The sequence below is a fragment of the Saccopteryx leptura genome, chromosome 3 (genome assembly GCF_036850995.1).
Source record: "Saccopteryx leptura isolate mSacLep1 chromosome 3, mSacLep1_pri_phased_curated, whole genome shotgun sequence".
Lineage (NCBI taxonomy): Eukaryota > Metazoa > Chordata > Mammalia > Chiroptera > Emballonuridae > Saccopteryx > Saccopteryx leptura.
The window spans coordinates 103,937,202-103,962,371 of record NC_089505.1 but is presented as its reverse complement, the minus strand read 5'-3'; the positions used below and the strand labels follow the sequence as shown (position 1 = coordinate 103,962,371).

General features: G+C 50.7%; 1 protein-coding gene, 1 non-coding gene and 1 pseudogene across 2 annotated transcripts; 1 reads left to right on the top strand and 2 right to left on the bottom strand.

Moving 5' to 3' along the window:
- Positions 1-437: 437 nt before the first annotated feature.
- Positions 438-18,981, bottom strand: THEMIS2 (thymocyte selection associated family member 2). Its single transcript, XM_066375546.1, has 6 exons — positions 18,856-18,981; positions 15,195-15,335; positions 12,192-12,602; positions 5,292-6,367; positions 2,986-3,139; positions 438-2,561 (listed from the first exon to the last, which is right to left on the bottom strand). Exons 1-6 carry the CDS (start codon positions 18,947-18,949, stop codon positions 2,503-2,505), a joined length of 1,935 nt encoding a protein of 644 aa, XP_066231643.1. The 5' UTR covers positions 18,950-18,981; the 3' UTR covers positions 438-2,502.
- Positions 1,802-1,944, bottom strand: LOC136401622 (small nucleolar RNA SNORA29). The gene has a single exon (XR_010750645.1). It is a non-coding gene; the product is annotated as a small nucleolar RNA SNORA29 (small nucleolar RNA).
- Positions 16,928-17,248, top strand: LOC136397571 (eukaryotic translation initiation factor 1 pseudogene; annotated as a pseudogene).
- Positions 18,982-25,170: the final 6,189 nt, after the last annotated feature.

Here is a 25,170-nt window from a genome sequence, read left to right as displayed (position 1 = left end):
CCACCCCACCCCCTGTGTCAGCCAAGCAGTGTCTGATGTGTCCTGGACAGATAGCTTGGTTAGAGTGTTGTCCTGATACACAGAGGCTGCCTGTTTGATCCCCAGTCTGGGCACATACAGGAACAGACTGATGTTTCTGTCTCTCCCTTCCTCTCTAAAATTGATTTTTTAAAAACAGGAATTAGAGTCTGATATGAATTAATTGCTTTGTTTTTTAAAATGCAGTTGAGGCCCTGGCCAGGTAGCTCAGTCAGTTAGAATGTGGTCTCCGAAATGGCAAGGTTGCGGGCTTGATCCCCCGGTCGGGGCACCTACAGGAAGCAACCAGTGGATGCACAACCAAGTGGAACAGTAAATGAATGCCCCCACCCCGCTTTTCCTCTCCCCACTCCCTCTCAAAAGTCATTGATATTTTTGAGTATATTCTAGCTTACATTTATTTAGCAATTATTTACATCTACTGTATTAGTATATTACATATTACAAAACATTCAAAACTAATAATGAAAAGGGATATGAAAAACATGAAGGGAGGTACTAATAACTCATATCCCAGTGGATCATGGGTTCTCCCAGGTGGGGCTCCCTTTGGAGAGCACTGCTCAGAGGGTCCCCAGTCCCCACTGGTACCCCTTCCTGCCACCCAGCCGCTTATCCACAAGTAAAGAGGACAGCACCCTGAGGGTGGCGTCTGCTTTGACTCCATTCTCTGCCAACCCTCATTGCTCTGGTCAGACACACACAGCTGTGATTTTCAAACATGTTTTCCTCTTAAGCCCAATTTTCCCTGTTGTGAGATTTAGCCACTCAGAAATTCCCTTTTATAGGAGCTGGCAAGCCCTCTTCTCTGCCCCTCGCCTTGTGACCTTGCTCCATTTGTTGCCAAGAATAAATGCCAAGTGAAAACTACTGGTGGTGTGCATGCGGGCTTGACCTCTAAGAGTTCTGTGCCAGGAAGGAACCCTCTCTTGCTTTGTCTCCGAGGGCTCTCTTCCTCGGGTCCTCCTGTGCAGTTTAGATTGTCTTTCTGGAGGAGGGCATGGGGAAAGATATGGGTAGGAGCTAGGTACTTCCCCTGGAAAACTTCCTGCAGGGGTATGGACACCAGCAGCCTGGGAAGTGTGGTGGTCCAGACCGCCCAGGGTGTGTTAGCAGACGAAAGGATGACAGGCCCAGGTGCAGTGCCCAGGATCCAGAGTTAGATATTTGACCCTCTTTTGGCTCTCACCTCAGCTGGAGTCTCAGACCACCTTTTTCCCTATCTCCTGTGCTCTGCTGATCATGGTGGTTGGTTCCAGGAAACCGAAGTCCCACCACTTCAGGAATGAGGCCTGTGGTTTTACCTCACCAAACAGGCCTGAAATGGCCTTGGAAGCTGAGTGAAACACTCCCATGACTACTAGATGTGTGGGCGAGTGGGAAGAGTATAGGTTTGATCTTGGTCAGTAATGACACGGGTTCGTTGTGTTTGTTTTGTTCTAGGCACTTTGCTGAATGCTCTACAAAGGTTATCTGGCTCGATTCTTAATCTTGTGAGGTAGATAACTTAGTTTCGTTTTACATGTGAACAAACTAACTCTTAGGTTAAAATAACTTGCTCATAGTTACAGCTGGTAAGCGGTGAGCTGGGCTCCTAACTCAGGTTCTGACTAGTCTGCCTCCTGACACACTTGATCACTCAAGCTTGTTTCCTGATCTTTAAAATCAGGCTATTGTCTACCTTAGAAAGTTGAGGATTTAAATAGGTTTGTAAAGGGTCTGGCACACAAAGCAGTTATTTTTCCGGAAGCTCAGATGTCTCCCCCCCCCCCCCAGCCATTTTATTTAGGAGGGTACGAGTAAATCACTCCTCTTCAGATCGTGGCAGTTTTAATTTTAATCTGTCCCATAAGCATAGCCACTAAAATCTATCATTGGGAGAAAATGTGGTAGTCAAACAGGAAAGGTGTCATTTTTATTCTAGTTTTTGAGTGAAATAATCTTGTAGAGTCACCTACAGCTGTCATGCACCAGGTGCTGCAGAAAGGAGGAAGACAGCCCTGGTCTTGGGAGCTTAAAGCCTTGGGGGGGGGGGGGGGGCAGACAAAGGCTCCCAGTTCAGTGTGATCAGGACTGAGTCTCCCTTTGCCGAGAGGCAGGAGTCACTGTGCTGCCATCACCAAGCTTGGCGGCTTTGATTCCTTTCTTACCAACCAGTGGGATAACTAGTATTGGGGATGGGATAGAGTAGAAGCCAGTTGGCTCTTGTAGGTACCAAAGCTGAGTCTGAGAACAAGTGTAAGGTGCTGGGCCCAGACCAGCCCGCCCTCGGTGGCAGGAACCTAGAACCTGAGGGAAACCCATGCAGTGTCCATCCCATTTCAGGTCAGTCCCACTGAGCTGTTCCCTGTCTGCAGGCTTTGTCTGTGAGTCTGTCCAAGGTCTTCTAAAGACTCATCACTGTAGGCTGGTCCCCTGGGCTCCCTGAGGAGCAGCAGTTCGGAAGCATGGTTCCTCCAGCATCTAGAGGGTTTTCCGGAAGCTCTCCATTACTTCTTCGTAATCATGCTCATCATCGTCATCTGCAAAGGAGTCCAAGTCAGTGAGGATCTTTGGCCTTAGCAGGTTGCTTCCCCACTTAATCACTTAAAGGCACACTTCCTCACCTGGACCGGGAAGAGATTGGTCCTTGCTAGCCTGGAAACTATAATTTATTCTGACTGAACACTGTAAATGTTCCACCTGTGTGCCTTGAGGAGGGAGGGGGGTATGTTGAGAGAGGAACTCATGTTCCTTGCCAGGGTTCTGCTGCCCCTGGGAGAGGGACAGTAGGGACCCTTCAGTCTAAGCCCACCCCATACAGGCCTGACCATCCAGCTAGGACTGCAGAAGGGTCTGCCCGTGAGTAGGGCCCTGCCGAGTGTTTGGCCAGCGAAAGCAGCCTCAGAGGAGTGGGGTGGGCAGGGCAGACGCAAGGACAAGGGTGGACGGGCTGACAGGACTCACTCAGATCCAGGGTGTTGAACTTCGTGGGCTGGAGGCCCTTCTTAGAAGCAGAGATCTTGCTGTAGGTATTTGACTTGTCCTTTGTGACCTCTGGCGGGATCTTCTTGAGTCTGGGCATCAGAGGGGGCTGCTGCAGTTCTGGGACTGGAAAAGACTAAGGGAGAAGGAGCAGAAGTCAGCAGGGTCCCAAGAAATTGAGCAGCAGAATCCATGAAATGCAATTTTCTTCAAATGCCACTTCCTCCGCTCCCTTCTCTACTTCCTTTTCAGGGTAGGGTTTCTCAGGCCCCCAGGTTTGTTTTGGTTTTCTTCTGTAAGCACATAAAACATTCTTTGGCAGGGGAGAGAAGGACCAGGTGAGAGATGATGTGCTTGAGGGCTAGAGACTGTCCCTGAGTGTCTTCATGTAAATGTTTGGTCACTGTCCTTCACATCTGCTGCTGAGGGGGAAAAAATCGGTCACAAAGCCTCAGAACAGACTGCCAGGGCTGAGAGGAGTACCAGAAGAAGGAGGACTTGTACTCAACTCCTACCTTGTGCCAGATGCTATCTGCATTTCTGCTCATTTAATCCTTGGGTGACCCTCAGAGTAGCTGGTTCAGTCCCCAGTTTACACATGAGGAAGTGGGCTCAGAGACTATGCCATGTCAGACGGCACACGGGATCCCTATGGGCCAAGGCTCGGGCCTAGATCACGTCTGTCACCTCTAAGGCCAGTACTCTTTCTACCGCACCGTGCTTTGGAGAGCAAACAGTGTAGCTCCCTGGGCAGCAGCAAGGAATACTGATACCCAGAGAGGAAAAGCTGCTGGTTCAAGGGCAACAAGCAGGAGCTGGGCACAAAGTCACTTCCATCAGAACCAAGGCTGGATTCTTTGTACCATATTCTTTCCAGCACTGTTGGCTCTGTATGTCAGATGTCTCAGTCCATTCTTTGTCCTCAGAAAAAGACTGTCCCTCCTCTGCAGACATGATCCCTTTCTGGGGCTGAGACCCAGAATTCATCTTTTGAACTTCCACTGCCGTCCCACCACCTACAAACCATGAGCAGACGTGGGAGCCCACTGCTCAAGCCAAGTGGTCAGGCCTGACTTCAAACCCCAGCTCACCCCTTGCTAGCCATGCGATCTCAGGTAAGCTCCTTCCCTGTGCTCTTGTCTTCACGGTACAAAGAGATGAAATCGATGCCCATCTCAGACAACATGAGAGCAAGGTGGGGCAGTGCATGAGGTGCCTGCCACAGAGTGAGCACCACCAGGTAGCAGCTAAGGAGACAGTTCCGTGAGCGATGTTATCTCGCATTCACTGGTGAGAAAACGGACGCTCAGAGTCCAGGCTACAGAGTGAGTAATCTGGGACTACAACCAAGTCTTTCTCTCTGTCTGGTTCTTTCCCCCTTACTGTGATTCTGTTGGGTTCAGTTGAGCACTCGTGGGCGCTTTCTCTGTGCACTCTGCTTTGGAGTGGGTGAGGCTCCTGCCCCCTTAGAACTGTCATTCTAGCCAGAGAGACTTGTGTACATCTAACAAAATTATGTGCTCCCTGCTGCACCCCAAACTCCTCCCACATGGTGTGAATACGTGAGGGGAGGACGCAGGGCCTGGGAGGCGAAGCCTTGCCTGGCAGCCTGGAAGAGAGAACATGCCTGGCTCAGGGCTGGCACGTGTGAAGTGTGGAGGCCGGAGTCCTGCTCAGTGAGGGAGCCTCGGGGCTTCTCTGGCTGGAGTGTGGGCTGCAGAGCGGGCAGGGGACGACGAGCCCGGCAAGGTGAGAAGGAAGTCAGCTCATAAAGGGCCCCGGATGCTACGTTAAGAGCTCTGCATTACCACCTGGCAATGGGGAATCACTGGAGGTTTCGAAAATGGGACCCAAAGCCATTCAAATTCAAGGAAGGATTGGGAAGGCCATTCTGACAGTGGTGGGGAGAGGTTGACGAGGCTGCTGGAATAGTGTGGATGAAAAATGGTGGAGCTTGAACTAGGGAGTGACATCAGAGGTAGCAAAGGGGCAGAGCACAATGAAATTGGAGTCAGAGTGCTTACGCTCCTGTTCTGGCTTCCTGTTTATTAACTCTGACTTTGGGTGAATCTCGAGATCTCCGAGTCCTCAGTTTCTCAAAATATGGATAACCACCAACATCAGGATTGTCGGGATGGAATAAGAATAACAGGTGCAAAGCGTGCAGGTTTATAAACTGCGAGTTCTCGACGACTGTAAGAGAATCCTGACGCTAGACCAGAGAATGGCCCGGACTTGCAGTGATCCTAACGGGAACCCACCCCTGCCAAAATTGGTTACATTGGTACCTTGAGGCTTCTCTCCTGGCTGCTCTGTTTCTTCTGCTTGCTGTGGTCCTGACGCTTCGGGGGCCTGGGTGGGGGTGATTGGCTATCAGAGGCTGGTAACTTCCGAAGGTGATAATAGAAGGTATCTGTCAGCTCCTCCACTGTGGCTACAGGGAGGGGCCCAGCTGGCCAGCCTGGCTGCTTGTCGGCCTCCACAACAGTCAGGTCCAGCCATCGGGGAGCGACCTCGAAGCACATCCCAGGCTCGGAGTCCAGGCCGACCACCAGGAAGGGTTCGGTGATCTTCTCCTCCAGCCGCAGGCCCGGGAAGGAGGGCAGAGAGTCAGCAGGCAGGCTGGTGTCCTTGGTGACCACCTTGACCTCACAGGGCAGTGAGAACTGGGCGGTCAGATCAGCCAGGCTGTACCGCCGGCTGTCACTCATCTCCTCCACGAAGCCACCAGAGAAGTAGAGGGGCAGCACAATCTGTTCTGCGTCCTCTGCCTCCTCTTCATACTCTTCCTCCTCTTCCTCCCCAGCCTGGTCATTGAGCCGATGGCACATCAAGACATCTATGTCCCCACCGTGGGCCCCGTGAACCTGCCCAGGCCCCAATACCTCCAGCCTGTCTCCCATAGCCAGGGAGGTGAACCCAGGAATCTCTAGCTCATCGCCCTCACAGTCCTTCATGGCCACCACTCGCAGTGGCTGGCCTGGCTGAAAAGCACCCAGGAGGTCATAGACGGTGGAGAACTCTCGTGGCCGTCGCCGCAGTTTGCCCTGGTAGGCCCCAGAGATCATGAAGTATCTGGGCACCTTCCGGCCCTTGGTTGAGGCCAGGACCCGCCAGAGTGGCGAAGCCAGGCCATAGATGCAAAGCCTCTGGCCTTTCCGCAAGGAGCCCACCCACGGGCTGAGGAAGTTAGGAGGCCCGTCCGGAACTTCCAGGATCTCTGTGGTCAGGGGGAATGGGCCTCCCCGGACCAGGACCTCACTCAGCATCAGCGGCTGGATGAAGTGGATGTGTTCAGAGGTGGCGGTGACGTCCTCCACGTCAACCTCCAGGGTAGAAGGGATGCTGACGATGGTCCTGCGCACTGTGGAGTGGGGATATCAGCTCAGTGGCATGGCCACAGGCCACCTCAGCGGTGCCCTCTCCACCCCCAGCAGAGAGATCTGGACCAGCTGACCTCTTTTCTGTTCTCATCTTTTCTTTCCTACCAGCATTCTCCTACTGTGCCAGAGTCCTTGGCTACTTTTGCCTTCAACCTCTTTTTTTTTTTAAGTTATTTTAGGAAGCTTTAAACATTTATAAAACTAGAGAAACTAGTATAGTGACCCCTGTACTCAGTTTCAACACTGAACTCAAGGTTCATCTTGAATTTCTATTCTCATCTATCCCCTCTCCCCTGATTTCTTAAAATCAACTTAGAAAAAAAAACATCGATTTGTTGTTCTACTTATTTATGCATTCATTGGTTGATTCCTTTTTTTAATTATTTTTACTTACTAATTTAAGCAAGAGAGGGAAGGGGGGGGGGGAGACAGGAATGAGCTGCTCCTGTATGTGCCCTGACCAGGGATCGAACCAGCAACCTCTGCACTTCGGGACGATGCTCTAACCAGCTGTGCTACCCAGCCAGGGCCACTGGTTGATTCTTGTATGTGCCCTGACTGGGGACTGAACCCACAACTTTGGCATATAGGGACAATGCTCTAACCAACTGTGCTACCCAGCCAGGGCTTCCACTGAATTATTTTGATTTAGAACAATCACATCGTGCCATTTATGACTATTTCAGTGTGTAACTCTAAAAGAAAGGATGATTAAAAATTGCTTAAACCACAATGCCATTATCACATTGAAATAATGATTATTTGATAATTTCTTAATATCAAATCAGTTCAACTTTTTAAATACTAATTGAATTTTGAATGTAATTTTATAAGCTGCCTTTCAAAGTCTTTTCTGGGTTTAAATAAAGAGATAAAACCAAATCGAGATAAACACTAATTAGATCAGGGTTTGGGAACCTTTTTGGCTGAGAGAGCCATGAACGCCACATATTTTAAAATGTAATTCCTTGAGAAAAAAAAAAAAGTAATTCCGTGAGAGCCATACAACAACCCATGTACAGTACGCATTATCCAATAATAATTTGGTGTTGTCCTGGAGGACAGCTGTGATTGGCTCCAGCCACCCGCAACCATGAACATGAGCGGTAGTAAATGAATGGATTGTGATACATGAGAATGTTTTATATTTTTAACATTATTTTTTTTTATTAAAGATTTGTCTGCGAGCCAGATGCAGCCATCAAAAGAGCCACATCTGGCTCGCGAGCCATAGGTTCCCGACCCCTGAATTAGATGTTGGCAACATGCTTCCTCTCTCGATTAGTACCTGGTGCATAAACTCAAAGGTGACCATGATTATGCGGAAAATTGGCCCACCCACTGTGTTGTCTGATCCACGCTACGTGAAAGAGGGAGCAGGGCATGTTCTCCCCACTTTGCAAATGAGAACACTGAGGCTCAGAGGGGGTGATGAGTTCCCTCAGGTCATATTGCTGGATTTTTGCTTCGTGCCAGATGAGCTGATATTGGTTGTAACCGAGAGATGGGCACGTGGGGGTTTATTATACAGTTTTGGTTTTTTCTTCAAATTACTTTAATGGATTACCTGAGCTGCCTCATTATCCAGCACAGCTTGCCAAGCCCCACCTGCCACTAAAACCCCCGGCTCCCCAGACTGTGGTCTCTTACTGCCCAGGGATCCCTGGGAAAGAGCTAACTTCAGTTCCTGGGCAGGTTATGTTCAAGATGAGCCTGAAACATCTTTTACCAGAAAGCAAGAAAATTTATTCAAGACCATGAAGGTATGTTAAAAGGATTTAAGAGGCAATTTGAAAAGACTGCCACTGGCCAAAGCTGAGATATTTGAGCTTCAATAAGAATAACAATTTTTTAGCCTGACCTGTGGTGGTGCAGTGGATAAAGCATTGACCTGGAATGCTGAGGTCACCAGTTCAAAGCCCCAGGCTTACCTGGGCAAGGCACAGATGAGAAGCAAAGCAACCACTATGTGTTGATGTTTTCTGCTTCTCACCCCTACCTTTCCCTCTCTTTCTCTAAAATCAATAAATAAAGCCCTGTGCACAGAGGTTGCCAGTTCAATTCCTAGTCAGGGCACATTCAGGAGCAAATCCATGTTCCTGTCTCCCTCCCTCTTGTTAAAATCAATAAATTTTTTTAATTAAAAAAAAGAGCCCTAGCCTGACCAGGTAGTGGCACAGTGGATAGAGTGTCGGACTGGGACTCAGAGGACCCAGGTTCAAAACCTCGAGGTCACCAGCTTGAGCATGGACTCATCTGGTTTGAGCAAGGCTCACCAGCTTGAGCCCAAGGTCGCTGGCTTGAGCCAGGGGTCACTCAGTCTATTGTAGCCCCACGGTCAAGGCACATATAAGAAAGCAATCAATAAACAACTAAGGTGCTGCAACAAAGAACTGATGCTTCTCATCTCTCTCCCTTTCTGCTTGTCCCTATCTGTCCCTCTCTCTGTCTCTGTCGCAAAAAAAGGGGGCCCCCAGCCGGCTGGCTCCATGGATAGAGCGTCAGCCAGCATATGGATGTCCCAGGTTCGATTCTCAGTCAGGGCATGCAAGAGAAGTGACCATCGCCTGACCAGGTGGTGGCACAATGGATAAAACGTCAACCTGGGATGCTGAGGACCCAAGTTGAAAATCTCAAGGTCACCAACTTGAGTGCAGGCTTATCTGGCTCAAGCGAAGGCTCACCAGCTTGAGCGCAGGGTCATTGGCTTGAGCATGGGATTATAAACATCACCCCCATGGTCCCTGGCTTGTGCCCAAAGGTTGCTGGTTTGAAACACAAGGTCGCTGGCTTGAGCAAGGGGCCACTGGCTCAGCTGGAGCCCCCCAGTCAAGGCATGTATGAGAAAGCAATCAATGAACAACTGAAGTGCTGCACCTATGATTTAATGCTTCTCATCTCTCTCTCTCTCTCTCTTTCTCTCTCCCTCTCCCTGTTTCTCTCTCTCTCTCTCTCTCTCTCTCTCAAAGAAAAAAGAAAAAGCCAACCTAGCAGCCAGTATGCCTGAGACTGCTATCCCTAGAAAAGCCTGCCTGCACCGTCGGTCCTTGGCTGGCTTGCAGGAATGTGGGTTCGGGGAGGGAGAGTGCCCACCATTCTCTGATAAGAGTGAGTCACTGTGCCTAAAGTACAAACCATGTGGTGTAAGCTGAACACCTGCTTTCCTTCTGGGAATCTGGAGTCTTGATACATTCTAGGCAGAGGGGGCCTATGATACCAGGCCGCCTGCTTGGGCACTGAGTCTTTAACGAATTTCCCTGGTATACAGCACGTCATACATGTCACAGTTCAGTACTGGAGAAATTATGTGCCCTGCGGGAGTCCCCTGGTTTCCTCTGGGCTTCTCCGAAGGTACTTCTCCTTTTGCTGGCTGTGCTTCCTGTCCTTCCGGTGGTAACGCCTCACAGTTGTGAGGATGACGCTATCCCTGGCCTGCGAGCCCTCCCACTGAGTCATCAGATGTGAGGGTGGGTCTGACCCCACAGGGAAATCAGGGGACAGAAGAACAGGTTAACACTTATGGATGTTGGCAACAAAATCCAAAAATGTGAAGGAGCCTACAGAGCAAATAGCCTACTCCCTTCAACAGAGAAATTCCAAGAAAAATAGAAAAGAAAGGGGGACTTATAGATTAAAAGGGACGTAAGAGACATAACAATCAACAACAATGCTGTGGACCTTATGTGGGTCCCAAGGTGAATGAACTAAAAACATTTATGAGATAGTGGAGGAGCTTCAAACACCAGGTGGCTATTACCACCAAGTGCTAGTGATAGGAGTTATTATTCAGTATTTTGGTGTGATGGTGGTATTGTATTTGTTTAAAAAGAGAGTCACGGCCCTGGCCATTTGGCTCAGTGGTAGAGCGTCGGCCTGGCGTGCAGAAGTCCCGGGTTCGATTCCCGGCCAGGGCACACAGGAGAGGCGCCCCTCCCCCTCTCCTTCCTCTCTGTCTCTCTCTTCCCCTCCCGCAGCCGAGGCTCCATTGGAGCAGAGATGGCTCGGGCGCTGGGGATGGCTCCTTGGCCTCTGCCCCAGGCGCTACAGTGGCTCTGGTCACAACAAAGCGACACACCGGAGGGACAGAGCATCGCCCCCTGGTGGGCAGAGCGTCGCCCCCTGGTGGGCGTGCCTGGTGGATCCTGGTCGGGCGCATGCGGGAGTCTGTCTGTCTCTCCCCGTTTCCAGCTTCGGAAAGGTGCAGAAAAAAAAAAAAAAAAAGAGTCACGAGTTTCTGGTCAAGATGACAGCGGTGTAGTAAATGCAGTGCTCACATCCTCCCACAACCCCATCAAAATTACAGCTAAACTACAGAACAACCATCATTCAGAACACCTAAAATCTAGCTGAATAGAAGTCCTACAACTAAGGTTGTAAATGAGAAGCCATGACCTGGCTGGGTTGCTCAGTGGATAAGGTATCCACCCAGAGTGCCCAAGGTTGCAGGTTCAACCCCAGGTCAGAGCATGTATAGGGGACTGAACCCACAACCTAGGCACATCAGGATGACACTAACCAACTGAGCTCCTTGGCCCAGGGCCAGATACAGTGTTCTTAAACACTCAAATGACTTTTAAAAAAAAGAAAAAAGTCACATTTTAAAATAGAGACACTTTTTTTTTTAAGAGACACACATTAGAGCATTTACAAGAGAAACGCTATGAAACCAAGGGTTTGCTCTGAGATAATCAGATGGGGTGAGGTGAGGAGGTGGGGCTGCGGAAAGATGAAACAAGACAATGAGTTGACAATTATGATGTTGAGTAATGGGGTCATGGGGGTTTGTTATCTTCCTATCTGCTTTTGTATAGGTTTGAATTTTTGCATAGTAAAGTAGCTTTTTTATTTTAATCAAGCGAGACAGACAAACAGCTAGGAAGAGAGAGAGACAAGAAGAAGCAACTCATAGTTGCGGCACTTTAGCTGTTCATGGATTGCTTTCTCATATGTGCCTTGACGGGGGTGGGGGGACTCCAGCTGAGCCAGTGACCCCTTGCTCAAGCCAGCAATCTTGGGCTTCAAGCCAGCGACCCAGCGCCTTTGGGCTCAAGCCAGTGATCACAGGAACATGTCCATGATCCCATGCTCAAGCTTGCTACCCTGCGCTCAAACTGGCTACCTCAGGGTTTCGAACCTGGGTCCTCAGAGTCCCAAGACGACACTCTATCCATTCACTGTACCACCTCCAGTTAGATGTAATAAAGTCGCTTTTAAGGATTTTTTTTAAAAAACAGGGCAAAGAATCCCACTTGGCTCTGTTGTCTGCCAACAATCCTGACCAACTGCTCTCTTGTTAACCACCAGGGCGCTGAACCTCCCACTCTGGCCTCCAGGGAGGAGGTCCCAGGTGCCGTCTCCCCCTCTGCTGAGGCTCTGCCTCCGACTGGACAGGTCCTGCTGCCTCTGTATCACCAGCCCTGCTCTGCACACTGCCATCAGCCTGTCCTGAGACATAACCTGTGACACAGCTTGGGGATTCACTCAGTGCCCCCTGTCACTCTGAAAGAAGGACCTTCAGAAACAATCTGCTCTCCCCAGAGACAGGACAATATGCTGTTTCTCCAGAGCGAGCGGTGAAGGTCTCACTCTGTCCTCGCTGTTAGTGAGCTCACAGCCCAACTTCGCCCACTTTTATGCAACGCATGGGACCTCACTCATAGGTTATCTTATTTTTCTCTCTTTTCACACCTTCCTTCCCACCCAGAGACTCTTGATTCTGTTCCTAGACTATGGGGGGGGGGGTCTTCCATCATAGCAGCGCCCCAGGTTCCCTCTTTCCCCTCCCCACCTGCCCCAACAACTCACTGTGCATGATGGCTTGGATCTCATACTGGGGTGTCAGGGTCAAGAAGCGCCAGGGTAGAACGGGGCAAGTGAGCAGGAGGCTCTTCAGGGCCGGGTCCTGCAGGACCTGCTGCAGGGTCCGTGGGTCACCAGTCTCCAGTTCCCAGAAGGACCCCTTCGTGGACAGGGGCAGGTGCAGAACCACCACCTCTGTCTCCGTGCCCAGCACACAGCGGGCGGAGCAGGTCCCCAGGTACATTTCCACAGCCTCAAGCATGAGCGGCTGCTCCGCAGGGACCGCCTTGGCCTTTGTGTTAATTCTGTGGGTCGACATGAACCAGATGGGCAGCTGCTTGGAGCTCTGGATCAGCGTAGAGACCAGTTCCTCCAGGGTTCCGTAGCTCTGGGGGCCGGTGAGGGGACTGAACTGGCCTGTGGGGCACAGCAGAGAGTGTCGGGGGCGGGCAGGGCCAAATATACCAGGCCTCAGTCTGACCAAAGAGAACCCAGCCAGATCTCCCCGAGGACAGGGGCCCAGGACAGGCCAGCAGCTGGACACCTGGGCCACAGGACTGAGAGACAGGAGGCAGCAAGTGCCCATGTGTGAACGGAGAGCGAAGGGCAAAGGTGGAGACGGTCCCTTCTGACACACAGGCACAGACAGAGGGGCTGTTGCCAGAGACGGAGGACAGCACAGGGACGTGTTCCCCAACAGACACACTGACAACTGCCACGTTCTCCAGCCTCCTTACCCCACCTGCCTCCAATTTTGCCAACTTTGCTTCCAGATACCTCACCGCTGCTCCAACGTCACACATGCAACCCCTGCCACCCTACTCCAGGGCGGCGCCTCCCTCCTAATTAGAAATCCAGGAGCCACTGGCTCATTGAGCTCTGACCACACACCCCCCCATAAAGAGCCGGCCAATTCGGGCTGCTCTCCTCCCCCTGCCCTTCCCCCGCCCCATCTATTCTTCTCTTGCCGTCCAGCTGGCCTGGGACATCACTTCACCTCTGAGATTTTCTGGCCCAAAACACTCTACACATATTCTATCCACAAAATCTCATACAAACCCGGACTGAGGTACATTCTGCAAAAGCTCTGGTCTAGATAGACTCTTCAGTAATGTGCATGTCAGGACAAGGAAAGGCGGAGGAACCCTTCCAGCCAGAAGGAAACTAAAGAAACAGGACAGCTACCTACGGTGTGTGAGCTGGGACTGAATTCTGGATCAAGGAGGAAAAATGGATACAAAAGACATCATTCGGGCCACTGGTAAAATCTGAATACAGGCTGTGGGTTAGGCACTATTATTATGTCAATATTAAATTTCCTGAATTTGATCATTAAACTATAGTTTTATGAGCAAAATAAATGTCTTTGTCTTTTAGGAGACACACTAAATGTCAGTAGTGATACGTAGAGGTAAAGAGCATCACATCTATAATTTACTCTCAAATGATTCAGGAAAAATATATACACATATAGGTACATGGATAGTGACATGTCCACATGTATGGGTATGTGTGGGGGAAAGAGACAGGAAAGGAAAGAGAGAAAACAAATGTAACAAACTGTTTAACAGTTAGTGAATCTGGATAAAGGTGTACAATAGTTCTAAAAAGTCTTCTGTAAATTATTTCAAAATAAAAACAAAATCCTCAAAATACAAAATAACACACATCATTTTCATATTTAAAAACCCTCATTGGGCCCTGGCCAGTGGCCCACTGAATAGAGAATCGGCCTGGCATATGGACATCCTGAGTTCAATTCCCAGTCAGGAAATCACACAAGAGAAGCAACCATCTGCTTCTCTCCCCTCCCTCTCTCCCTTCCCTCCCACATCCCTCCTGCAGCCAGTGGCTCAGCTGGTTCAGAGTGTTGGCCCCGGTTGCTGATGATAGCTCGCTGGAGCGCATCAACCTCAGGCACTAAAAATAGCTCAGTACTTGAGCATCAGCCCTAGATGGGGTTACTGGGTGGATCCCGGTTGGGGTGTATGCAGGCAGGAATCTGCCTCACTATCTCCCCTCCTCTCACCAAACCAACAATAACAACAACAACAAAAACCCTCATTGGCTCCTCAATGCTGTCAAAATAAAGACAAATGTGTCTGCGACCCGCCAAACCCTCTTTGGTCTGACTCTTGCCACTTCCCACCTCACCTGGAACCCCCACCCTCACCTATCCTGTTTGGATGATCACAGTGACTCATACTAAGAACCAGCACTCAGAGGACATCTGCTCTGTGCCAGGCTTGTTCTATGCACTTCATTCATGCATGGCAACTCATTTCATCCTCACATCGAGCCTGAGTACGCTCACCACAGAGGAGGAAGCTGAGGCCCAGAGAGGTCACAGGAACTGGCCAAGACCACATTTAGTGGTCACAGAGAGAGATTCCCATCCAGGCTGCTGGCTTCAGCATCAGGCCCACAGTCCACCACACTCCACACCTCCTGCGATAACTGAGCTACATGAAGTTTCTAGAGCCCCAAATGTACATGTGCTTCTCCCTCTAATTACTCCTCTAGGGATCTGTCCTGTAGCTCAGGTGCCACCTCCTCCAGGAAGCCTGCACAGACCGCTGATGCAGACCACTCCCACCAGAGCCCCCTCTGAACTTGGGCCTACCTCTACTGTTGCTTTCTTCTCACTGCCATCCTGGGAGCTCGCCTTCAGAGCAGGCTGCCCCCGTTCATCCCGAACCCCATATCTCAGCCCCCAGTATAGGGCCTGCCACACAGAGGGTGTCAGAAAATGTTTAGTAAGTGAATGTATGAGCAAACACAGAGACAGGGCACACGCACAAAGCCCTGGAACAGAGAAAATCCCAGCCAAGATGTGACCAGAGAGGTAGGGAGGGAGAGGGTGCAGCCACGTCAGGCTCAGGGCATCGTCAGACCACCCTGAGCCGCATGTGCTAACCCAGAGGAATGGGCGTGCCCGCTGGAGTTGGCGAACCCACCAGTGTGTCCGTCCGCAGATGGGACTCGGGGAGACAGAGGTGCCAGCCTTACCCTTGAAGCTGGGGTCCAGCTCTATAGTCTGGCCCGTCCCTGGGTTCTCACAGACAACCTTACTGAGGCGAATCTGGGTGACCTTGATCAGGTCGCCGGTGGAGAGGCAGCACTCGTTCCCAGAGATCTCGTAGATGGAGCCTGCAGAGACAAAGACTCAGTTTCCTCGCTCAGCAAGGGCCAAGCACGGGGCGACCTGGGCCCTGTTCTCCCACAAGCCCTGCTCTGCCGCACTCTTATACACGTGTTCCTGCTGCCTGGAACGCCCTGCCCTGTCTTTCCCCACCTAATGGCCACTGGCCCAGTTGTCTCAGGCAGCATAAATGCCACCTTTGCCTTCTTCTAGTGCTGGATGTACCCCTCTGTGGAACATCCTCTGGCCTTCTTCACAGCCCCGTGCCTCCTAAGTGAGCTCAGCGAGCAGGGCTGACCTCTCAGCATCACTGCAGCTGGCGCAGGCCTGGCCTCTCACTGCGGTCAAGTCATGAGTGAGTAAATAACCCAGTGACTCCCATGCTCAGAGCCTAGTACCCATCCTGGTGCTTTCTTCTTCAGATGAATTGTTTTTAAAGGAAACACCACAGAAAATGCAGGGCCACTGACAGGGTGGGCACTGCAGGTCTGAGTCTTGGCCCTTAAAGCAGTGTCCTCACAGAGAGCTGTCTCACACATGGAGTGCACAACGTCTGTGTTCTGCTGATGATGGACAGGAAAGTACAGGTGGGCAAGCCTTGAGGCTGCCCGACTCAACCCACTCCACCCCAGCCCAGCGCAGCCCCGGCAGGGCCCTTCGCAACAGCCCTGAGAAACTAGTGAAAACCCCTCCCACAGTCTTTCCACAGTTTTGGGGGTGAGCCCTGGGGCTGGTGAAAACAGCAGCTGAGGCCTGACCAGGCGGAGGCTCAGTGGATAGAGCTTCAGACTGGGATGCCAAGAACCCAGGTTCGAAATCCCAAATTCTCCAGCTTGAGCGTGGACTTATCCAGTTTGACCGTGGGATCATAGACGTGATCCCATGGTTACTGGCTTGAGCCTAAAGGTCGCTGGTTTGAACCCCAAGGTCACTGGCTTGAACCCAAGGTTGTTGGCTTGAGCAAGGGGTCACTGGTTCAGCTGTAGCCCCATGGTCAAGGCACATATGAGAAAGCAGTCAATGAGCAACTAAAGTTCCGCAACGAAGAACTGATGCTTCTCATCTCTCTCCCTTCCTGTCTGTCCTTATCTGTTCTTCTATCTTGCAAAATAAAAAGCAGCAGCTGAGGTCAGTACTGCATGTGGATGATTGCCCTAAAGACCCATGACTGGACCTGACCAGGTGGTGGTGCAGTGGATAGAGCGTCAGCCTGGGATGCAGAAGACCCAGGTTCGAGACCCCGAGGTCGTCAGCTTGAGCGTGGGCTCATCTGGTTTGAGCAAAGCTCACCAGCTTGGACCCAAGGTCGCTAGCTTCAGCAAGGGGTCACTGGGTCTGCTGAAAGCCTGTGGTCAAGGCACATATGAGAAAGCAATCAATGAACTAAGGTGTCGCAATGGAAAACTGATGACCTCTCTCTGACTCTCTCTCTGTCTCTGTAAAAAAAAAAAAAAAAAAGACCCATGACTGGCCCCAGTCACTGAGCAGCCGAGGACTCAGCAGCCCCCCCTCACTTCCTGACACTCCATCCCCCCTGCTCGCCTTCTCCCACCTCAGCCTTCCGCAGGCCCTTTCCACCAAGGAAAAGGAATCCTATCGTATGTCTGCTATCCAGAACCTCCACTCTTTTGACCCCTTTGCTGATGGAAGTAAGGGTGATGATCTGCTTCCTGCTGGCACTGAGGATAATATCCATATAAGAATTCAACAGAGAAACGGCAGGAAGACGCTTACTACTGTCCAAGGGATCTCTGATGATTACGATAAAAAGAAATTAGTGAAGGCGTTTAAGAAATTTGCCTGCAATGGTACTGTAATTGAGCACCCAGAATATGGAGAAGTAATTCAGCTACAGGGTGACCAGCGCAAGAACATATGCCAGTTCCTGGTAGAGACGCACTGGCTAAGGACAGCCAGCTGAAGAAGGTTCATGGGTTTTAAGTGCTTTTGGCTCACTGAAGCTTAAGTGAGGATTTCCTTGCAAGGAGTAGCATTTCTCTTCTGTCCCTTGTCACAAGTTTAAAAAACTTAAAGCTTATATGATGTAACCATTTGGGGTCTGCTTTTAACTTGGACTAGCGTAACTCCTTCATGCACTAAACTGAAAAAGAGCCCCCTCCCAAAAAAAAAGAAAGACCCATGACTGTCCTCGGAAGGGCAGACACTTTTCCTTTCCTAAATGACGAAACTGAGTCTCAGCGAGGTGGCATTGGTGGCCCAAGATTACAGGTAATAAGAGGCTTAAGTATAGGTAACTTGAGTCCAGTATGTTTGCCTCCAAAACTGCTACTCCAACCCCTTCCAAGTGTCCGGGCCAGCTGCCTGTCCCCTCACTATCACCATCTGTCCTCCTCCACACTCACCCCCGCCTCCATACTCACACTGTCAGGTTCTTACCTTACCCTAACTTCCGTCACTACCCACCACCCGGCTCAAGCAGAATGAAGAAACTCAGGTATTATGACACATAGCGAGCAGGGGATGCTGGGAGAGAGCAGAGCACAGGTGCCTGCAAGAAGCCACCAGAGACAGAGTTGGGATTTGAACCCAGATCTGTCAGATTCCCAAGTGGACCTGGCCAGAGCCACTGTGTGGTGACCTGTCCTGCCTCCTGTGTGGCCCCTCCGTGTGTCTCATCCTTGGTCTAAGACTTACTTGGGACCTCAGAACACTTGACTGGAAGCTGCTGTGGCAGAGTGAGGGAACAGAGAGGAGACAGGACGACCAGGGTGCCCATGCATTAACTTGCTCTCTAAGGAAGTGGTCTCCCGGCCCCACCCAATGTCTTGGTTCCCTCTCTCCTCCTCTCCTCCTTCCCCATTCTGTCTCCCACAGCTCGGCCCTCACCCTCAGCAGCCTGGGTTTCCCATCTACTGAGCCGCTGTCCTCCCCCTTCCACCACCTGTCTGTCACCGGCCTCTGGCTCTTTCAGATAATAATAAATAACTAGCGGCTGAGCCCCTGCTGTGTACTGCCCCTGTGAACAAGGCCGGCTGTGGCCAGGTGAGCAGCTGTGCGAGCATGCAAGGAGCAGAGAGAGGAGCAGGGACGGGGCGCCATTTAAGCTGAGAACCAAAGAGCTGACCAGGATAGATCAAGTACTGCCTTTTGCCAAGCAGAGGGCAAAGGAATGGAGGGACGGAAGGAAGGTGGTGTAGATGGGTGTCAAAGGAGAGTGAAGGGCTACACGGAGGGAAGGCTAACTTGGCACTTAAGAATCAAGTAACAGTTACAAGTCATGAGCGCCCTAATGCTGCAGCCCCGCACAGCTGGACTTCAATCCATAACGCACAGCGGTTCCACCCTGGTTTTGTTCGGTTCCACCCACCTGGCTGTCAGTAACTTATTACTACCCAGGTTGAGTGTGGCCCCAAATCAGACAGCTTGGGCAGTGGCAGTGTCGGGATTCGAAGGTGGGTCGCACTTTCCCGGGTTTCTAAAGCTCTGACAGAGCCTCTGCCCCTCAAACCCGCAGAAAACCTGGCCGCGGCGGGGACTCGGGTCGGGTGATCTCAGCCTTTCACTCACCCTGGAAATAGACGCCCGAGCAGACTCGCAGCACACGCGGGAGGGAGGCGGGGTCCAGGGCGCAAACGAAGTCCTGCAGCGACACGGGCTCCATGGTCCCCGAGGCTCGCTGGACCAGGACGGAGTGGCCGGGCGCCGACCCTCGGGCGGGAGCCGGGAGCCCCGCCTCGCCATGCTCCGCCCCGCGGGGTGGAGTCGTTCTGCCACGGGACGCGACGCGGAGCTCTTGGGTAAGCCATTTCCCTCTCCCCGCCTCAGTTTCCGCATCTCTAGAATGGGGTTGCAATTGGTACCTGTCGCGTTGGTGGCACGATTTAGAAGGTCTAGATCAAGGAGGCTCTGAATAAATAAAAGGAGGTCCCACTGCAGTCATCAGTGACGGCCCCTCTGATGGAGGAGTGAGGGGTGATGATGATGAAAATGAAGCCCCAGAGGCTCCCTCCACCCAGCCTACCCCCTCCGCCCCGGCAGCCTCTTCATTACAACCAAGAAACGCATCCTGCCTAGAGTAGTTCTGGGTCTCACCGGAGAGACACAGACCTGCCCTCGGGATCTGAGGAGGAAGATGGGCTGAGGAGAAATCTGTTTAGGAGAGAGTCCAACCTCTTCTCCTGACTGGTCCCACAAGCTTAGATAAACTTTCAACATTTCCCTGTCCCTCAGGCGTCAGACCCACAGACGTTCAAATCCCAGCTCCTCATCTTGCTTGCTGTACAACTTGAAGTAAATTACTTTGATTTTCTGAGTTTTAGTTTCCTTATCGGTAAAATAAGGGATAGAATATTATCTTACTTAGCTGGTTGTGAGGATTAAGTGAGATGATACAGATATAACTCAAAATGTTTTTATTTCATTTTTTGTCACTATAAAAGTAATAGAAGACATCTAATCAGAAATAATAATAAAAGTTTAAAATAAAATAAACCCTAATTAAAGACCTTTGACAAATAAAAAGAGGATAGACATTTCCCCCCACAACCCAGTTATATTTACTACTAAAATTTTACAGTGTTTCTTTCCACTCTGTTCTGCCTGTATTTTTTAATTTTTGATTTACAGCAATGGTTTTCAACTGCTGGTCGGCCAGAAGTGCCATATGGGTCTGCAAGAGTTAACAACCTTGGCCTGATGAGGCTATGGCACAGTGGGTAGAGCATCAGCCTGAGATTGAGCGTAGGTCGTTGGCTTGAGCGTGGGATCATAGACATGACCCCATGGTCACTGGCTTGAGCCCAAAGGTTGCTGGCTTGAAGCCTGAGGTCGCTGGCTTGAGCAAGGGGTCACTGGCTCAGCTGGAGCCCCACCATCAGTGCTCATATGAGAAAGCAATCAATGAACAACTAAAGAACCTCAACAAAGAATTGATGCTTCTCATCTCTCTTCTTTCCTGTCTGTCCCTTTCCCTCTCTCTCTCTCTCTCTAAAAAAAATAAAATAAAAAGAGAGAGAGTTAAGTACCCTGATGCTGTATGAAGATTATGGACACGGGCAGTTGAAAACACTGATTTACAGTAAAGTTGCAAAAATAGTAATGATTTCTCATCTATCCCTCAGCTGTTTTCAAATTAACCCATTTGCCATCTCACATTAACACAGCACAATTGTCAAAGCTGAGAAACCCACATCGCTGAGTGACTGTTAACTAAACTGTAGACTTTACTTGGATTTTTGTCTGTTTTTCACTGGTGACCTTTTCCTGGTCCAGAATCCCATCCAGGATCCGCGTTGCATTTAGTCCTCATGTATTCTACCTGTAACACTTTCTCAACGTTTCCTTGTTCTTCTCGTGACCTTGACAGTCTTGAGGAGCTCTAGTCAGGTATTTTGCAGAATGTCCCTTAATTGTTTTTTCCTGATGTCTTCCTCATGACCAGCCTGGGGTCACGGATTGTAGGGTTGGGTACCACCGAGATGAGGTGTCCCTCTCATCACATCCTCTCAGTGGGCACATGGCATACACATGACTTCTCACTGTGATATTAACCTTGATCATTTGGTTAAGGTGGAGTTTCCAGCTTTCTCCACTATAAAGGGGTTATCTTTCCCCTCTGTACCCTGTTGTTTGGAAACAAGTCACTAAGTGCGATCCACCATCAGGGGGAGCCACACTCCTGGAGGGGAGAGCCTGGAATTCTTTTGTAGGTAAAGTGTTCTCTTCTCCCCATTTATTTATTTAACATTTAATTTTTTTATTGATTTTAGAGAGAGAGAAAGAGGGAAAGAGAGAGAAATATCAATTTGTTGCTCCACTTATCCATGCATTCATTGTTGTTGTTCTTTTTTAATTTTTTAATGTTTATTTTATTAATTTTAGAGAGAGAAAGGGAGAGAGCAGGAGAAAGAGAGGAACATCTTTTCCTGTATGTGGCCTAACTGGGATCGAACTGGCAATCTCTGTGCTTTGGAATGATGCTCTAACCAACCGAGCTACCCGGCCAGGGCTCACTAGTTGATTCCTGTATATGCCCTGACAAGGGATCAAACCTACAACCTTGGCCCATATGAATGACATTCTAACCAACTGGGCTCCCCATTTATTTATTTATTTATTTATTATTATTATTTTTTTTTACAGGGACAGAGAGAGAGTCAGAGAGAGGGATAGACAGGGACAGACAGACAGGAAGGGAGAGAGATGAGAAGCATCAATCATCAGCTTTTTGTTGTGACACCTTAGTTGTTCATTGATTGCTTTCTCATATATGCCTTGACGTTTCTCTGAGATTTCAGACCTCATGTGCTTCTCTCATTACCCTACTATTTTAGGAAAATAAGATTCTGAGTGGGAAATGATCTTTCGTGCTGTTGCGCAACATGCAAATGGAGGAGCTGGGATTTGAAGCCAGGCCTGTGGTAGCCATTGCCCAAGCCCTCTCCACCTCCCTAGACTGGGTGCCCTGGCCTGGATCTCCCTGGCACTCTAAGAGCTGAGCAAGGTGCAGAGAGGGAGGCTGGCCGTTCACACTGAGGTGGGGAAGTAGGCTGGAAAGGAGACCCGAGGAGGAAGCCTGCAGCAACCCAGAGCCGGAGTCCTCGTGGCACCACCAGTCTCTAACGGAGCTTTAAGAATCTGAAGGTGAATGGCTCGGGGCCTCCAGTGCGCAGCCACTGATCACAGTATCGGGGCAAGTCGGGTGACAGGGGACGGGTGCTGGGCCCCTGCCTGATGCGTTGGCACCATATACTTTTACACATAGTTTCATATGGCCTGGTGTTTCCCAGCAACATACCAGGGGTGTGGGGTCCTGCATGGTGGTCCTGCATTAGTTACCTCCCCCTTCCCAGAAGGGGGAGGGGCCTAACACTGACGGGACACTGGATGGTGGTTGTTACAGTGACCTGCTGTTCACTTAAGTGTCTGTCAATTTGGCACATTGGTCCAATGCAGTAGAAAACACACCAGCAGTCAGGAAGGTCAAGACCAAGGTGCAAGAGAGACGTGGAGAGTGCTTCAGCTCCAAGGGGGTGTGAGGCGGTCGAGGCTTCAGCCCTCTGCTGGCTGGTGTTGTGTGTGTGTGTGTGTGTGTGTGTGTGTGTGTGTGTGTGTCCGTGCACAGCTGTCTCCACAGCCTGGAGGCTTCCCTGGGCGTCTGTGGGCTTCTTCCTCTCAACACAGACCCTGATGACTGCTCTGTGGTGGCCTAGAGAAATGTGCCCTTTCACAAGTCCCCAGACAGTCTCTGTGAGAGGGTTTCTCTGGCTGAGAGAGCACCCCACGAAGCAGATAGAAACCCACCATGGGCCCCAAGGCTGTGGTCCCTCTCTCTCTCTAGAGCAGCTCTCTCCCTAGACCCCACATCATGGCAGAGCCTCCTGCAGAGACAAGTGCAGGAAACTCACAGGATGAGGATGAGACCAGAATCCCCTGGGAGGTGCGGGAATTTGAAAGGGGGTCTGTTGTCTTTTCTGTCTTTTAGGTTTTCTGATCATAAAGGTTGTATGAACAGGCCCCTGCCAAGGATCCCCGAGACCATGTGGAGACAGTCTGCAGGGCTGCTCCCTCCCCTCAGCTTTTCCCTGGGGGAAAAGTCACTTCTGGGAAAGATATTCAATATCCTCAAGGAGGAAGCATGTCTGGTTGTAAAGCTTTGAGGGACTGACTTGTGCTCTGGTGTGATGGGAACAAGAGCTTCAAGCCTTCTTCATTTCCTGACCTTGTGAAGCAGGCAGCAGACAGAGGGCCTCTGTGTGGGGAGGAAGGTGAGAAGGATAGGCCAGGGGTGAGGAGAGGTGGGAGGCATGAGGAGCAGAGAGAAGGGGAGGGGAGGGGAGGGGAGGGGAGGGGAGAGGAGAGGAAGGAAGGGAAGAGGAGAGGGAGAAGGGGAGGAGAGGAGAGAGAAGGAGAGGAGAGAGAAGGAGAGGGGAGGAGAGGGGAGGGGAGGGGAGGGGAGGGGAGGAGGGAGGAGAGAGGGAGAAGGGGAGGAGAGGAGAGGAAAGAAGAGGGGAGGGGAGGGGAGGGGAGGGGAAGAGGGGAGGGAGGGAGAGAGGGAGAAGGGGAGGAGAGGAGAGGGGAGGGGAGGGGAGGAGAGGGAAGGAGAGGGGAGGGGAGGAGGGGAGGGGGAGAGGGAGAAGGGGAGGAGAGGAGAGGAAAGAAGAGGGGAGGGGAGAGGAGGGGAGGGGAGGGGAGGAGGGAGGGAGAGAGGGAGAAGGGGAGGAGAGGAGAGGGGAGGGGAGGGGAGGAGGGAGGGAGAGAGGGAGAAGGGGAGGAGAGGAGAGGAAAGAAGAGGGGAGGGGAGAGGAGGGGAGGGGAGGGGAGGAGGGAGGGAGAGAGGGAGAAGGGGAGGAGAGGAGAGGGGAGGGGAGGGGAGGAGAGGGAAGGAGAGGGGAGGGGAGGAGGGGAGGGGGAGAGGGAGAAAGGGAGGAGAGGAGAGGAAAGAAGAGGGGAGGGGAGGGGAGGGGAGGAGGCAAAAGAGAAAGGAACAGATAGAGAAACGAAGGGGAAGAGAGGGGAGGGGAAGGGAGAAGGCTGAATGAGGAGATTTGGAAGCCTGCAGGGTCACCCTGAGAATCTCCTACAGTCTATCTAGACTCAAGACTTCTGGCCAGAGAAAGGGTGTTCCCAAGACAGCTTGCTGGTCCGATCAGTAGGGGTGGCTGCTGAGGAGGGCTGGCCAGGAGTTGCTCAGGCCTGAGCAGGGGCCAGGCCCCATGGGTAAAGCTGGGGGAGGAACAGAGCCAGACACAGAAAGTGAAACATTTGACCTTGGGCCTGAGTTATTTTTACCCCTTCACTTTCTAACCGGGATGAGGTGGAAGCCCACACTGTGCGCCTCTGTCCCAGAAGGGACTGCAGTGCCTGTGTGGCCAGAGCCGAGAGAAGGAAGTGGGCCCAGTCTGGGGGCAGGGATTAGCCTCTGAATAACTTCTGGGTTTGGGGGAGTAGCTAAAGCTTTTCAGCAGGGGTTTAATGACAAGTTATCTCTTTCTGAAAATATGAAAAATGGAGTTACCATATGATCCAGCAATCCCACTTCTAGATATTTATTCAAAAGAATTGAAGGCATGATCTCAAAGAAATATCTGACACCCATGTTCATAGCAGCATTGTTTACAATACCCAAGAGGTGGAAGGAACCCAAGTGTCCATCGACAGATGAATGGATAAACAAAATGTGCTCTATTCATACAATGGAATCTTATTCAGCCTTAAAAGGGAAGGAAATCCTAACACCTGCTACAGCAGTGGTCCCCAACCGCCGGGCCGCCGACCGGTACTGGTCTGTGGGCCATTTGGTACCGGTCCGCAGAGAAAGAATAAATATCTTACATTATTTCCGTTTTATTTATATTTAAGTCTGAACGATGTTTTATTTTTTTTAAATGACCAGATTCCCTCTGTTACATCCGTCTAAGACTCACTCTTGACGCTTGTCTCGGTCACGTGATACATTTATCCATCCCACCCTAAAGGCCGGTCCGTGAAAATATTTTCTGACATTAAACCAACTGGTCTGTGGCCCAAAAAAGGTTGGGGACCACTGTGCTACAGTATGAATGAAACTTGAGGACATTCTGCTATTGGGAAGTCCACTGTCATTCTTCTTCCAGACCCCTGTGTGAGAACGTTGGGGCCTTCTCAGCTGTCAGCAGCTCTTTCATTCTTGTTTCTGGACACTTGAAGATCTTTTAAATCTGGGGACTCAAGCCCCTCAGTTCTAGAAACTTTGGTTTTCTCTCTTTCAAGAGTTTCTTTTAGTTGTATATTGTGTCTTCTGGACCAGTTCTTTAACTTCCTTGCCCTCTGTTCTACTTTCTAGGAGATTTCATAGACTTTACCTTCTATTCATGCTACCATTTTCTTTTATAGTTTTTTTTT

Bases quoted from the DNA above. Each gene is read 5' to 3' on its own strand.
- THEMIS2 (XM_066375546.1), bottom strand. From the start codon at position 18,949: ATGGAGCCCGTGTCGCTGCAGGACTTCGTTTGCGCCCTGGACCCCGCC. The intron at 15,336-18,855 runs GTGAGTGAAAGG...TTGTCTCTGCAG, and splicing joins CTCGGGCGTCTATTTCCAGG to GCTCCATCTACGAGATCTCT. The intron at 6,368-12,191 runs GTGAGTTGTTGG...CCCACTCCACAG, and splicing joins GATCCAAGCCATCATGCACA to TGCGCAGGACCATCGTCAGC.